The sequence below is a fragment of the Mobula hypostoma genome, chromosome 21 (genome assembly GCF_963921235.1).
Source record: "Mobula hypostoma chromosome 21, sMobHyp1.1, whole genome shotgun sequence".
Lineage (NCBI taxonomy): Eukaryota > Metazoa > Chordata > Chondrichthyes > Myliobatiformes > Myliobatidae > Mobula > Mobula hypostoma.
In genome coordinates this window covers 12,333,693-12,349,481 of record NC_086117.1, presented here as the reverse complement: position 1 = coordinate 12,349,481, position 15,789 = coordinate 12,333,693, and the positions used below count along the sequence as shown (strand labels likewise).

The following is a 15,789-nucleotide window of genomic DNA, read 5'->3' as shown; positions in this document are numbered from 1 at the left end:
ACTCTTTGCAGCTTCTGACAGTCAAAGGTTCATTTTAATATCAGGGTACGTGTACAGTATGCAACCTGAAATTCGTACTCTTCACAGACATCCATAAAGTAAGAAATGTTGAAGCCCCTCCTCCCCCTCCCATTGTACAAGTAGCATCAGAAGTATCGACCATTCCCCCTCCCCCCCTTGTGCCAGCAGAAGTGCTGATCCCCCCCCCACCCACCATGCAAGCAACACCAGAAGCCCCAAAGACCCAAAGAGTCCTTGATCCAGCATCCATCAAAAACCACAATCCACAAACCAGCACTTCGGTACCTCAGTCAGGCTGTCTCTCCCACTGTGAGAGAGGGAGGGCGCTCCTACAACAATGAGAGCTGATGTTACAATCATCTGCATTGCTATTCCAAGCCCCTTATCTTGAGGTTCGACAGACTTTCACTCTCCATCAAAAGAGAGAGAGAGGTGGGGGGAGGGAGGGAGGGATCACTCGTGTACAGGGGCCTTCCTCTGATAGCGGCCAACGATCAGCAAAATCACCACCTGCAGATTCGGTGTTCCAGTCTCACACGACAGTTCAGTTGGTGAAATCAGTAAGGAACCAGGTCACCCACAGGGCTGCTCCCCACCTTACGAACTCCCTGCCCTGAGGCTGCATGTCTTCCAGGCCGTTCCTAGAGATAGTGAAGCGCTAGGCTGCACAGTCGGCTGTTCCTGCGCATCGTGAATTATATTGCTGGAGAAGAGCTGTATGTAACCAGGGTGCACCTGTGGAGACTTCATCCTTGTGAATTCATCACTTGACTGAGAGGTTCCCATTCTGGAGACACAAGGGACTGCAGCAGCCCACTCTGATCATGGGGATGGGAGCGTGAGGCTGCAGCAGGCAGCTGAAGCTGTCAAGACAGGAAGAGGAGTGAAGTAAAAACAGAAAATGAAGAATCACTCGGCAGGTCAGGCAGCATCTGTGGGCAATGAAGCAATTAATGTTTCAGCATGGAGACCTTTCAGAGAGTTGGGGAAAGGTAATCTCGAGTTCTACGAAAGTAGATGTGCCTTCTTTGTGATACTGCTGAGTGCTTCCAGCATTTCCTGTTCGTCCGAGTTACTCCATCTGCAGATCTCGTTTAAATTTGACAGAACTATTTCAGCTTGTCAGGGAATCCAGGACCAAGGGGAATAGCCTGAAAAACAAGAGACAAGATCACAGTCAGAGACTCTTCTACAGACAGAGGGCAGTTGAAATTTGGAACTCTCTTCCCATGACAGTGATTGATTGGAATAAATCTTTGTTGATGAAAGAGACACAGAGCTATATGGAGTTAGTCAGTAGATTGGTCTGGTCGCATTAAAAGGCTGAACAAGCGTGTGGAGTGAAATTATATTTTTTAAATTTAGATGTACAGTGCAGGATATGCCTTTCTGGCCCTTTGAGCCATGCTGCCCAGCAACCCCCAACAACCCCCAATTTAACCCTAACGTAATCCCAGGACGACTTACAATGACTGATTAACCTAGTAACCAGTACGTCTTGGAAATGTGGGAGGAAACTGGAGCACCCGGACAAACCTCACGCATTCCACGGGGGGGGGGGCTTTCAAACCCCTTACAGATGGCGTCGGGATTGAACTCTGAACTTCGACACCCTGAGCTGTAATAGTGTCGTGCTAACCGCTATGCTGCCGTGGTGCCTTGGCTCTTTCCCCATGTACTTAACCCAATGTGCACTTGCCACCACAGTGTTTAAAGTTGAACCAGACTGTGCTGCGGTAGGGTTGATGGTGAGGTGAATCACAGGGACAGAAACACTAGTCAGGATACCAGTCCTTTCATTAACCCTTTGCTGAAGTACATGTGTATGATGGCATTGAGTTAACCATTGGATAGGCCTTGGATACCATTGGATAGACCATTGGAAACATTGAATCCATTGGATAGACCATTGGAAAGGTCTTGGTTTTGTTGTCTGCCCAATTCGATGACTTTTGCGTTGGTTTATTATTGATCTTTATAGAGGGATCAGAAGTGGAGAGAGTGAGCAACTTTAAGTTCTTGGGTGTCAACATCCAGGAGGATCTAGCCTGGACCCAACATATTGATGCAGCTTCAAAGAATGCACGACAACAGCTATGTTTCATTAGGAGTTTGAGGAGATTTGGTATGTCACCTCAAACACTCACGAATTTCTATAGATGTACTATGGAGGCCATTTTAGTTGGCTGCGTCGCCGTCTGGTATTTGTGGGTGGTGTGGGGGGAGTGAGGCTACAAAGTAAACTGCAGAGAGTTGTAAACTTAGTCATCTCCGTCAAGGGCACTGGCCTCCGTGGTATCCAAGGCACCTTCAATGAACATGTCTCAGAAAGGCAGCATCCATCATTAAGGACCCCCATCACCCAGGAGACGCCTCTTCTCATTATTACCATCACGGAGGAGGTACAGAAGCCTGAAGGCACACAGTCAACAATTCAGGAACAGCTTCTTCCCCTCTGCCATCCGATTTCTGAATGGACACTGAACCCAATAACCTCACTACTTCCTTAATTCTATTTTTTGCAGTACATATTTAATTATTTAATATATGTATACTTACTGTAATTCAGGTATTTTTTCTATATTGTCATATATTGCATTGTGCTACCACAAAGTTAACAAACTTCACAACAATGCCGGTGATATTAAAGCTGATTCTGATGTGCCAAAATACAGTGCAAAGATTTTGTTTGTGTGCCATCCAGAGGGGTATTTCCAAATGTAAGTACATCAAAGAGAAAACGGAATGCAGAATATTGTTACGGTTACCGAGAAAGTGCTCTGCAGGTAGTCTAATAAAGTGCCAGGGACTCTGCAAGATAGATTGGGAGATCAAGACCTTTTTATTCTCTGGCTGTCTCCCTCTGTTTTTCAGTCCACATAAAGGATCTCAACCTGAATTAGCGACTGTCATTTTCCTCCCTGGTGCTACCTGACCCGCTGAGATTCGCTAGCATCCTGTGTGTTGCTTTGGGAAATGAAAAGTTCATATTTTAATTTATGAGAGGATGTTTCAACAGTCTGATAACTGCTCAAATTTGTAACTTGCAGATGCATACTTGACTGCTGGAAACCTAGAAAGGGTTAATGGCCACGAGGGAAGAAAATCTGTAAGAAAAACGAGACTGCCTTAGCCAAAAATAAAACACATTGAAGCTTCTTCCCCCTTGGAATTATTGCTGCATTAAATTACCATAAAATTCTTGGTCTGACTCAGACAGGAAGCAGAAAGAATGTGGGGAAGACTCCTTTTATTGTGGACATAACCCAGCTGAAGCAGTTCTGTACTGCTTTTTAAGGACTGCAGCAACTGTATCACTGCAGAGTTTGTGCTTTTCTGTCAACACAGGTAATGTGAACAGACGGCATTGCAGTGACTGTGCGCCGCCGCACTGCTCTTCCCTGGACAGCAGCCACACCAGCCAGTCACCCATCAGTGCCGGAGTCCTGCCTCCGATAACGTGAGGCTCACACATCAGTCTCACCCAGCGACGGAGGAAAACTCTTTTACAGCAGGCATTACCAAGCGCCAGCCGCAAGAGACCGATTAAACCAGGTTAATTAAAACAGGTGCCTGGTGCTGGAATAAGATGAGACTGAAGACTGTGATAATAGCAGCACCCCAGCATTAAACAAATGTACATCTAGCTTGTAGATACTTCCATGCTACAATTTTTGTGCCTATCTTGCAAATAAGAAGCATCTGAAAAACACACTAAAGTCTGCAGATGCTGGAAATCCAAAGCAGCGCACACAAAATGCTGGAGCAACCCAGCAGGTCAGGCAGCATCTACAGGAATGAATAGATAGTCGACATTTCGGGCCGAGACCCTTCTTCGGGACTGAGAAGGAAGGGGGAGGTGCCAGAATAAAAAGGTGCAGGAGAAGAGAAGGAGGCAGGTGAAGCCAGGTGGGTTGGAAAGGTCAAGGGCTAGAGAGGAAGGAATCCGATAGGAGAAAGGGGAGGAGGAGGGGACCCAGGGGGAGTGATCAGCAGATTAATTTCAAGTTGAGTTTATTGGTATGTTCACAGGTAAGGTGAGATACAGGTACAATGAAAAGCTTGCTTAGAGCAACATATAGGTATGGGCCACACACAGAAAATAGGTAAATTGTGCATAAATTATATATAAAATTATACCAAACATTGAAAAAAAATTCTTAGCAAACATGACCTCAGTGTGGAAGAAATACAAAGGCATAATCGAATACATGTCTATGGTAATGCACCAAGTGGTCCATTGTTCTCCATTGCTGAGGTAGGGGTTGGGTTGTGCAGATCAGTTTACAAACCTGATGATTAAAGCAAAGTAGAACCATATAACATTGAACATTACAGGGCAGTACAGGTACTTTGTCGTACAATGTTGTGCCAACCTTTAACCTATTCTAAGATCAATCTAAACTTTCCCTGCAACATAACCCTCCACGTTTCTATCATTCATGAGCCTGAACCTGTATTCACTGCTCCTGAAACTTTGGTAACCAACTTAACACTGGTACATGAGAATTTGCCACAGTCCCTGCACATTCAGCTCCATCCAGAGTACAGTCAGTATCGTCTGCAACGCACGCAAAGTGCTGGAGGAACTCAGCAAATCAGGCAGCATCTGTGGAGAGGAATAAACAGTTGATGTTTTGAGCCCAGACTCTTCATCAGGGCTGGAAAGGAAGGGGGAAGAAGCCCGAATAAGAAGGTGGGGTGGAGGGGAAGGAATACAAGCTAGCAGGTGATAGGAGAGGGGGAAAATGGCTGCATGGGGAAGAGGGGGGATGATGTAAGAAGCAGGGAGGTGATAGGTGGAAGAGGTAAAGGGCTGAAGAAGGAATCCAATAGGACAGCCATACTTTGCATGTGTTTAATATTAGGAAACACTGACAGATTTATCCACTTCTGACCCCCTATACACTCTCCCAACTTCACTCCATAAGGCTTTGGAGAGAGGCTAGAAGATGGGGAGTGATAGATGATGTTGACCTCTGGCCCCCAAAGGCAATCAAGCAAGTTTAGCAGCCTGACCGCTCTCTCACCTGGAGTTAGACAGTTCATTTTGAACCATTAATGACACTGTATCGGATGCACTTAAAATTTAAGTTACCAGTTGGAAATCTCCAACAAATAAACACTGTCAGAAAACCAGACCATTATGAACTTTATGAGAGAAGTTTGCAGGTTGATTTCATTATAAAATTGCATTCTCACTTAATGTAGATACAATAGCAGATCCCGTTAACAGAGAGGCCAGTAGCTGAGGGACAGAGAGTTGGGTTAACAGTTAGAATTATTAAAGAGTGGAGAGGGCCTGTAACTCACTACGTGAAAGAGCCTGGGTCAGGTGGGGTGCGGTGAGGAGTGGGGTTGGGTATCAAAAAACCTCAGCACATTTAGAGGATATTAGGATGACAACGTCAGATGCCAGAAGATGGGGAGAATGTTCTTTACACAGGTTAAAATGTCAGCACAACATTGGGGGCTGAAGGGCCTGTACTCTTCTATGTTATAAGAGAGAAGTTGACTCCAGTGCTGCCACATTCAGTCAATTAACGCAGAGCTTGGTTGAGGTCAATTTGAACATATTTGTTTTGGTTTCTCTGAGATGATTAAGCCTGAATAGTTACACTGCAAATGGAGGATTGCAACAGTAGGTTGAGCATTGTGAAATCCGTGAGGCAGGGAAATATTGCAGTATCCTGATCATGATGTGCATTGTGCTCTGGGAGAAAGGTAATCAATATAACCTAAGAAAGTGTTGTCTGGTGGACAGGATTGGCAAGTGTAGCACTATCTAGACATCTGGGTCACTGGTGGAGAGGATGGACCAATGTAGAACTATCTAGTGGTAGCAAGGTTGGGCCAGTGTAGAATTACCTAGACATCAGAGTCACTGGTAGCGATGATGAGCCAGTATAGCACTACCTAGACCTCTGGATCACTAATTGTACACAGTATTTGGTGACCCACAGAGGACTTTCATTGTAGGTTGGTAGTACTCATAATCTATTTAGGACTATCAGTACATTACATTCATTCAGTGTAATGAATTTCAGAGGCAGAATACAGCAAAGTTCCACCAAAGACTTGAGGTTGACTTTGCCCAGTGTCCTGCTGTTACTGTGTATCAGAGTTCTCACAGAGTTATAGAGCACTACAGCACAGAAACAGGCCCTTCAGCCCATTTACTCCATACTGACCTCTTTTTCTGCCTAGTGCCATATATCTTCACCCGGACCAATGCCACTCCATACCCCTCCCCTTTCCAAACTTCTCTTAAATGCACCTATCCAAACTTCTCTAAAAGGTTAAAATGGAACCTGCATCTACCATCTCCACCAGCAGCTAGTTCCACACTCACTACCCACTGAGTGAAAAAGTTCCCCCTCAAGGAGTACTTAAATATCCCTTAAGTATTTCATCTTTCACCCTAAACCCATGACTTCTAGTTTTAGTCTCATTGAACCTCAATGGAGAAGCCTGCTTCATTCATCCTATCTATACTCCTCATAATTTTGTACACCTCTATAAGATTTCCCCTCACTCCTATGTTCCAGGAAATAAAGTCCTAACTTAATCAATATTTCCCTATAACTTAGGACCTCATGTCCTGAGAATATCTTTGTAAATTTTCTCTGCACTCTTTCAAGCTTATTGATATCTTTCCTGTAGGTTTGTGAACAGAACTGCACACAGTACTCAACTTCAGCCTCACCAATACCTTATACAACTTCTACATACTATTCCACTCCGATAGTCAAAACTCTGATCTATGAAGGCCAGTGTGCTGAAAACTCTCTTTACGATCCCATCTAACCATGACGCCACTCACATTGCCATCCCATTTATATGGGGTACAATGAGTGGCCAATACTACAGAGCCAGCTTGTATAAGAATGGTGCTCTCTTCCCAGCTCTGTCCCAGCAAGAGATTTCTGTACTGTTGAACATGACATCCCCCACATCTAGTCAACTGTACATCCTGTACTGGTGTCTTTAGCTAACCAGGGAGGAAACCAGTCTTCTCAAGCCCTAAGAGAAAGAAGCAAAGGAGAAGAGATTAGCAGGTGATGATGCTTTCATCTCTCGGTATTTCATTCCTGGTTTAAGGATGACAACTGGTCCACATCTGGCATCTCCTTAAGTAAGTTCAACTTTAACTCATACTATTGAAACAATGCAAACTAAAGCAAATGGAATGTTGACCTTCATTTAGAAATATTGAATTTAAGAACAGGGAGGTTAGGAGGATAATGTAGACTTGCACAGCTGGAACTGGAGCAGACAGGTTGATAGTTTGAGAGTTGGTCCTCCCTTTTTGCCACTTACACAGGGCTTCTGATCTGATGCACGGACCCACAGTTCTCAACACCATCCCAAATGCCCCTTCTTCACTCATAGGTCAGTGGAGATGTTTCAGTTCTCCAAGGAGACTCTGAGTGTAACCTTGAACCCTTTTCCACATGAAGACAACATACATGATCAATGGCAGGGTCATGGCTAAACTAGTTATAGGGAATGTGTTCATGCCCAGGACTTTGGTCTAAGAGCTCAGGCGGGACATTAGGTTCATTGTGCTCGCTGTCTCTTCTTGCTTGATGTTGAATGACAAAGTTTGCTGGACATTGCCACCTGGGCTAATGGGAACTCAGGAACTCCAACCTAAACATTTTGCAAACCTGTTGGCCTTGCTTGCATGTTTTGGCTTTGTATGAGAGCTGTCTCGTCAGGGTCTGGGATTAACATGTTGAGTATTTGGTAGGTGAGGCTCGTTTTGAAAGGAACTTGTTCTATCTTGCTGTGAAAGTTTCCTGTCGGTTGTCCCAGGAAACATCTCTGTGGAAGGCTGCTATCTGCTGAATTTCTGAGCTGATTGACAAGTTGCTGGCAGTTGTGCCTTTCTAGGGGCTATTAGTGACAGGAAGGCATTTGGTTCAGGGCAGTCAAGATGAAGGATGCCCCTTTGAATATAGGACATTTGGAAACCCAGCTCCTTGTACCCACACTTGTCTGATTATCCAATGTCAATGTTCATCAGATACTCTAGAACATAAAGGCTTGGGCTGCCTCCTTGGCTCCATCCCTCCCCCTCCTGTCTTCTACATTTCGGGTCTCTCCCCCCCCCACTTTCAAATCTCTTACTATCTCTTCTTTCTGTTAGTCCTGACAAAGGGTCTCGGCCCGAAACATCGACTGTACTTCTTCCTATAGATGCTGCCTGGCCTGCTGTATTCACCAGCATTTTGTATGTGTTGCTTAAAGACAAAAAAAAAGCTCCTTTCCTCCCTCCTACCCACCCACCCTCACACACAGATAGTCCTCCAACCCTAGGGCAGGCTCCAGACTTCCTTATTATTCCTTAACAATATTCATCTCACTTGTTATAGCCACGGGTGGTAGTGGGGATTAGCTCCCGCCAGCTATTAAATGCTCCCAACAGTGTGCATCTCAAACAGTCACTCCGGGCAGATGAGGCTCCTTGGCTGTGTTTGGCAGCTTATCTAGGAGAAGGAAAGCTCTGATCTCAAACTTCCCACTCATGGGGAAAGTTTCAGGAGTAAACCCTGGGGAAAAATCTGGAGCTGGAGTCCCTGAGGCAATCCTGCGTTGAGTTTAACGCTGACTGGTAGTTACTGTGAGCAGGTGGGGCTCATTGGCTGTGTTTGGCAGCTTATCTAAGAGAGGGAAAACTCTGATCTGAAACTTCCCACACATGGGGAAAGCTGCTGGCGCTAAACTGTATGGGTCTCTCCTGTTCCTTTGGATTAATCAGCTGTGTGGAGAGGGCGAGCCTGCTACATGAACAACAGCTTGTGCTCGATATCATACTGCCCTGGCTTGCGTATCACGTAGACAGCTAGGATGCAGCATCCGTGGTCGACCCTGACCAAAGGAGGGCCTCCTTCATCTGACTGGGCTGTGAGATGTTTGTGTGCACAGAACAAGTTCAGCGGGAATGATTACTGATCTTTGTTCTATGCCCAGCTCTGGAGGGAAGAAGTTAAGCTAAAATGGGATATGAGCGGGTATGTGTTTAGTTCCTTTCAGTGTTTTTCAGTGTCAGCACTGTTCCTTTGTACAGAAACTTTGAACCCTGGGCTCCAGCTTTCAATAGAATTGACCTGTTGAGCTGTTCCAGCATTTTTTGGTTTCTGTTTAAGATTTAAAGCTCCCGCAGTTTCTTTGCTTTTCCAAACAGAGGGGTAGTCAGCTTTGCGTGACTTGGTCGGACAAAAGAGAAACAGTTGGGGAGGGTGGTGTAGCATGCAGCACCAGCCTGATCAGGACGTGGAGTCTCAGTCATCTGTATAATGAAGTGTAAAGCTCTGTGGGATAAGCAAGAAATTCACTTTGTATTACAAGAGCTTTCTACATCAAAAGGATTCTTCACGATCAGAAGCCTTTGAAACAAACTCTCTGTCTGTCGAGCATCTCAGTGTGGTTTGCTTTCATCGAGATAAAGGATTGATATGAATTCAATTTAATTAAAGCAGATTCTCAGAGCAGGTTGCTTGTTCCATACACTCACAACGTATAAGGGGTTTACCAGCACTGCAGAGAACCGTAGAAACTTAGGGCACAGAAGGAGGCTGTTCGGCCCACTGTGATCATGCTCTCCTTTTAAAATGTGAGCTACTTTAGTAGCACAGTAACTTTCCCAGCCAGTCCGCTAAGTTTAGAGGGAGCACAGGATATGGGCTCCAGTGGGTTTAAAAAGAAAATAGAATTTGGTGTCCTGGTGATTTTAGAGGGTGTGGCTGCCGATGCCCCAGTGAGTTCAAAGAGAATGCAGCAACCGATGCACTGGTCTGATAATGCTTGAGGAGCATTTGATGGCTCTGGGCCTGTACTCCCTGGAGTTTAATAGAATGAAGGGGGATCTGATTGAAATCTGTTGAATATTGAAAGGCCCAGACAGAGTGGACATGCAGAGTATGTTTCCAATATCAAGTGGGTCTAGAGGGTACCACCGCAGAATACAAGGATGTCCCTTTAGAACATTGATGAGGAGGAATATCTTTAGCCAAAGGGTGGTGAATCTGTGGAATTTTTGTCATAGATGGTTGTGGAGGCCACGTCATTGGGTATTTTTAAAGTGGTCCTTGACTCGTAAGGGCGTCAGAGGTTACAGGGAGAGGGAAAATAAATCAGTCATGACTGAATAGTGGAGCAGAGTCAATAGGCTAAATGGCCTAATTCTGCTCCTATGTTTTATGCTCTCATGGTCAATGAGACGGGAAAACTGGTGCAGGAATTACAACCAACAGGACAGTGAATTACCACAGTTTTACTGCACAAATGTCCACTTGTTACAGGTATTTTGTCAGCTTGTAAGCAACTTAGTAAATGGGGACATAATGACGTAATATGGCAAGGCTTCTCAGAGAAAAACAGAAAAACCTCCAGATGTTAGAAATATAAAACAAAAATTGAAGACGATAGAAATATCTAGTAGGTCAGGTGTTTTAAAGCTTTATTTAAAACTTTTTCATCCCTATGTTTACTTACTGCCCATTATGCCATTGGTGTTTAGGTCAGCAATGTAGGTCCTCCATCTCTTGTCGGTATAGAAGGATTCCTCATTGCTGTTTCTGTAAGAATTGTTTTTTGACCAGTCAGGGTTGTCAGGCTTGTGTTGACCCCCAAACCTGGAGTATTAGTGGACCACTCTTAGCCTGGCCCCTTCCCTTTGACCTGTTTGGTGTGGGTGACCATAGCAAGACCCAAAGCACAAGGCCCTGACTCCAGCCAACATAGGTCTCCGGGTTACTGAGGCACACACACCTCCAAACCCAACGACAAGGCTGTGGTCCTCTTGGAGGCTTCCTATGCTGAATGAAGGAAAAATAACCTTAGTGCCAGAGACAACACTTACCCCAAGATCAATACTTTGAAGGTTGATTATGTGGCTGTTATCATGATGCTGTTTGTGAGAGCTTATTGCTTCCCTTACCAGAGCAATTGTGTTCACTTATATCGTAAAGTTGTGAAGGGGGACAGAGACCAGTCACTGTTATACTTTGAACAAATACACATAACAAGCTTTCTCAAATGGCCGAGCAGTAATGAGTAGATAACCTGTTTTCAGAAACAACTACTCAGCAGGTCAAGCAGCGTCTATGGGAGGAAGGGAATTGCCAGTGTTTCAGGTCATAACCCTATCGCATGATCTGACCCACAGCACTGACAGTTCATCCCCTCCGCCACACCCCACAGATGCTGCCCAACCAGCCGAGTAACTCCAGCAGATTGTATATTGCTCCAGACTCTTGTGTTTCTGGTTTGTACTTGGTGATGATTTAAGGGTAAATACTAGTAAGACACGGAGGATAGCTCTCTGTCCTTGTTCAACAATGTACAAAGGGATAGGAAATAATGAAGAAAATGTGTAGCTCAGGTGGTTGATGGCTGGGTTGAATTGTTCTCCAATCTTAGCAAGGTACTTGCAAGTAAATTGCCAAGATCAGAGAGCAACTCAACCCAACCATGCAAAGGTATAGTTTCCAACCCCTAAAACAGCTGACCTGAGTTTAACACTTTATCCAAAGAATCATACCTTCAACTATGCAATGGTGGACAATCACCTTTTTTTGGTCTCTGGACTGTAAGCCCTCAGTACTTCTGATGCGGAGACCTATCTTCTGAACAACATCTGCACGATTACTTCGAAGAGCAAAGATTTGTTGTAGGTCCCAAGAATTGTCTAGCTACCCCAGGGCAGGGGCTGTGCCAGGCAACAGCCAATCATCAACGAGTATACTTAACACCATTAAAATTCTTCTGGAAGGTGGCCAGTGATTTGCTCTCACCGTTCATAGTGGCCACGCAAGTTGTAATAACACCTGATTATTCTGCTGATAGGCTTATCATATTCATAGCATTCAGTTTTCATGGAACATAGAGCATAGGACAGTACAACACATTTACAGGCCATTCAGCCAATGAATTTGTGCTGACCCCTTAACCTATTCCAAGATCAATCTAACTCTTCACTCCAATTAGCCCTCCAATTTTTCTGTCATCTATGTGCCTATCTACGAGTTTCTTAAAAGTCCCTAATGTACCTGCCTCTACCACCACCCTGTGCTGTGTATTCCATTGTATATTTTCACTGGTGTACTGTATCTCCAATCCACCCCAGACATTCTCTCTTCTCCCCCTGCCCATCATGCAGAAGATCCATAAGCCCTGAAAACACACACCAAAGGACAGTACCTTCAACTATACAATGGTGGACCATCAGGAGAGCTTCTACACCACTGTTATACAACTATTGAATGGACCTCTAGTACATCAAGTTGGATTCTTAACCTCACAATCTACCTCAGTATGTTCTTGCTTCTTATTGTCTACCTGCACTGCACTCTCTCTTTTTCACATTATTCTGCTTTCTGTATGTATTATTTTACCTTGTTCTACCTCAATGCACTGTGTAATGATTTGGTAAATTTTCACTGTATCTTGGTACACTTGACAATAATAAACTAATTTCAATTCCAATCTTTAATGATTATTCATATATTCAGGTTCATATATGAATAATTATGCCTAGATATGAATAATTATGCCTAGATATGAATAATTACATAGAAACGTATAACCAGGTTCAATTTTGGATAGTTATTCACCTGTAGGTACAGGTTGGCATGATTATTCACAGCTGTGTTTACATTATTATTGATATCTTTTGGTCCAGATTTGAATAATTATTGTGGTAGACAGGTAATTGTTAGATCATTTAAATTCAAGAACATTTGGATTATTTCACATCTGTTGGCACAAATTTGCATAATTTAATGCAAGTATCAATTTGCATGATTTTTCATCGGCAGACATTTGCATAATTATTCATATCAATTGGTAAATGTTCATAATTATTTACACATGTGCATAACCATTTATATGTGCACATACAGGTGGACATTTAGATTTACATAATGTCACATCTAGTTATAGAGTTGCATGATGATTCACAACCTCAGTGTCAGATGCATTATTGCAAAGAGCACTCTAGTTATGGGAGTGGTAAGATAAATAAATACACAGAATTGATGATAATTGATACGAGAAATGCGTAATTTATTTATTACTTCATTCATGGGATGTAGCTGGAAATGCCGGGTTTTATTTCCATACTTTGAGGTCAGAATCACATTCCTGAGTGGAGTCTGCTGTCTGTATAATCCTGTTCGGATAATGGTGTGGGGGTTCCTTAGGGATTCATAGCCAGGGGAGGAAGTAGGGATAAGCTCCCAATACCTATTAAATGTTCCCAATACGTGGTGTGTGCCTCAAATAGCCTTTAACAACCAATTACAGCTCCAGGCCTTCACGTGTCGCTTATCTACAAAGCCACCTGCGATGCCACTGATGCCAAACTGGATCGGTCTCTCCTGTTCCTATGAGTTCATCAGATGTGTGAAGAGGGGGTGCCTGATGCAGGGGCAACAGTTTAGTCTCCATATCATCACTGCCCTGGCTTGTGTTTGCCCCCAACTTAAACCCAAAACAACTATACTGTGTTCAGAGTTAAAAGTTCAAAGTGCAGGGTAATTATAACTGGTGGAAATGTGCGTAATTCACAACCACCAACATTGAGTCGGGGTTTCACTTTAAGAAGCTGGCCTGACGTGATGATGTAATTACGTAATGGGTTTTTAGTGTGCTTTGAGTTCAGCTTTTTGTTGTCCAATAAATGAGTTGCTATGGCTTTTCTGAAACGTAAGATGCCTCTGGTATTTTATTTGTGAAAACCTAGAAAAGTAAATTATTAACAAAGTACAGATATTTCACTATGTACAACCTTCAGATTCATTTTCTTGTGGGCATACTCAATAAATCAATAGAATAATAACCATAACAGAATCAATGAACGTCTGCCCTACTTGGGCATTCAATCAAAGTGCAGAAGGCAACAAAATGTGCAAATACAAAAAGAAATAAATAATACAAATTAATAAGTAGGCAATAAATATTGAGAACATGAGATGAGGAGTCCTTGGTACTGAGTCCATTAGTTGGTGGAACACTTCAATGATCGGCCGAGTGAAGCTGAGTGAAGTTATCCCTTTGGTTCAAGAGCCTGATGGCCGAGGGGTAATAACTATTCCTGAGGCTCCTGTACCTTCTTCCTGATGGCAGCAGCAAAATGGGAGCATGACCTGGGTGGTGGGGATCCTTGATGATGGATGCTGCTTTCCTGCGACAGCATTTTATGTAGGTGTGCTCGATGGTGGGGAGGGCTTTGCATGTGAGGGACTGGACCATATCCACTACTTTTATCTGAATTTTATGGAAAACCTTCTCAGTATCCACTCTGTCGGCTCTTGAACCAGCTTGCAGATCCCTAATCACTACCTCAGTATAGTAAATCTATCCAGTTGCAGGCTGATGGGACTAGGCAAATTAAAAGTTTGGCATGGACTAGATGGGCCAAAGGGCCTGTTACTGTACTGTAGTGTTCTATGACTTTTTTGCTCTGATTGTTGAATATTACGGTACAATCTGAACTGGTTGGAATTGCGTTCTTGACTGGGGGGGTGTGCTTCTAATGTATTTTTCTTATCTTTTCCTCCTAGTTCATCAAAATTACATAGGCACAGACACAGAAAAGAATCCTTTCTTTCTTTCGGTTGTGCTTTCCGATCAAAACAATCAACGTGTGCCACAGTACCGTGCTATTCTCTGGAAGAAAACAGTAAGTGTGTTGATTGGCGCTGCCTCGTACAACGACGTTCAGCTCATTCAGAATTATGGAGCCACAGTAAATATCTTAACCACATAAAATGGTTGAGTGAGCTAGGGCTTTTCTCTTTGGAGAGAAGGAGGATGAGCACTGACTTGATAGACAGGATGATAAGGGGCATAGATAGAGTGGACAGCTAGAGACTGACTGGAGGAGAGGAATGGAACAGGATGCTGGAAATCCAAAGCAAATGCTAGAAACAGTAGGGTCTGGGGAAAGTCATTGTTTCAGGGCAAAGACCCTTTGTCAGAACTAGAAATCTAAATTTAGGAATGAGAGAAGATAGAGGCATAATTTCTGATTCATAAAAGTTTGTTAGAATTAGAATACTGCAAGGGATCAGGATTAGCCAGCTGGTGGCGTAGTGGCATCAGCGCCGGACTTCGGAGCGAAGGCTCACGAGTTCGAATCCAGCCGGCTCCCTTGCACGCTTTCCATCCATGCTGGGTTGAGCGTCGAGGTAGCAATTTGGCCTCATAAAAATAAGAAAGCTTGCTAAAAAAAACGCTGTCACGACGGCGTCCCAATGACTCCATTCGGAGTTCTTCCTCTTCTTCAAGGGATCAGGATGACAGCTAACGTGATTCCTGTGTTAATGAAAGAAGCAACATTTTGGGATGTATCAACTCACTTAATGTCAGCAGAAAGTATTCAATGTAGAGTACTACAGCATAGACACAGGCCCTGCAGCTCATCTATTTAGTGCCTAGTCACATTGACTTGTGCTTGGACCTTATCCCTCTATACCCAATCCATCCATGTACCTTCTCTTAAGTGCTAAAATGAAACCCACATCCACCACTTCCACTGGCAGCTCGTTACTCACTCTCACCACTCTCTGAGTGAAGCAGTTCCCCCTCAGGATCCCCTTAAATATTTCACCTTTCACCCTTTACCTGTGACCTCTAGTTCTAGTCTCACTCTGCCTCAGTGGAGAATGCTTGCTTGCATTTACCCTATCTATACCCCTCATAATTTTGCAAACCTCTAACAAATCTTCCCTCATTCTCCTACACTCTAGGGAATTAAGT

General features: G+C 43.8%; 1 protein-coding gene across 3 annotated transcripts in view; it reads left to right on the top strand.

Moving 5' to 3' along the window:
* garnl3 (GTPase activating Rap/RanGAP domain like 3) overlaps positions 1-15,789 on the top strand; it is a 488,036-nt gene that overhangs the window by 290,642 nt on the left and 181,605 nt on the right. For 2 of the 3 annotated variants that reach the window (XM_063073433.1, XM_063073432.1), the window contains exon 5: positions 14,592-14,710. In XM_063073433.1, the coding sequence (XP_062929503.1) occupies positions 14,592-14,710 (119 nt within the window). Of the gene's footprint in view, positions 1-14,589; positions 14,711-15,789 lie in introns of those variants that run through there. The other variant, XM_063073434.1, reaches the window with a different exon arrangement.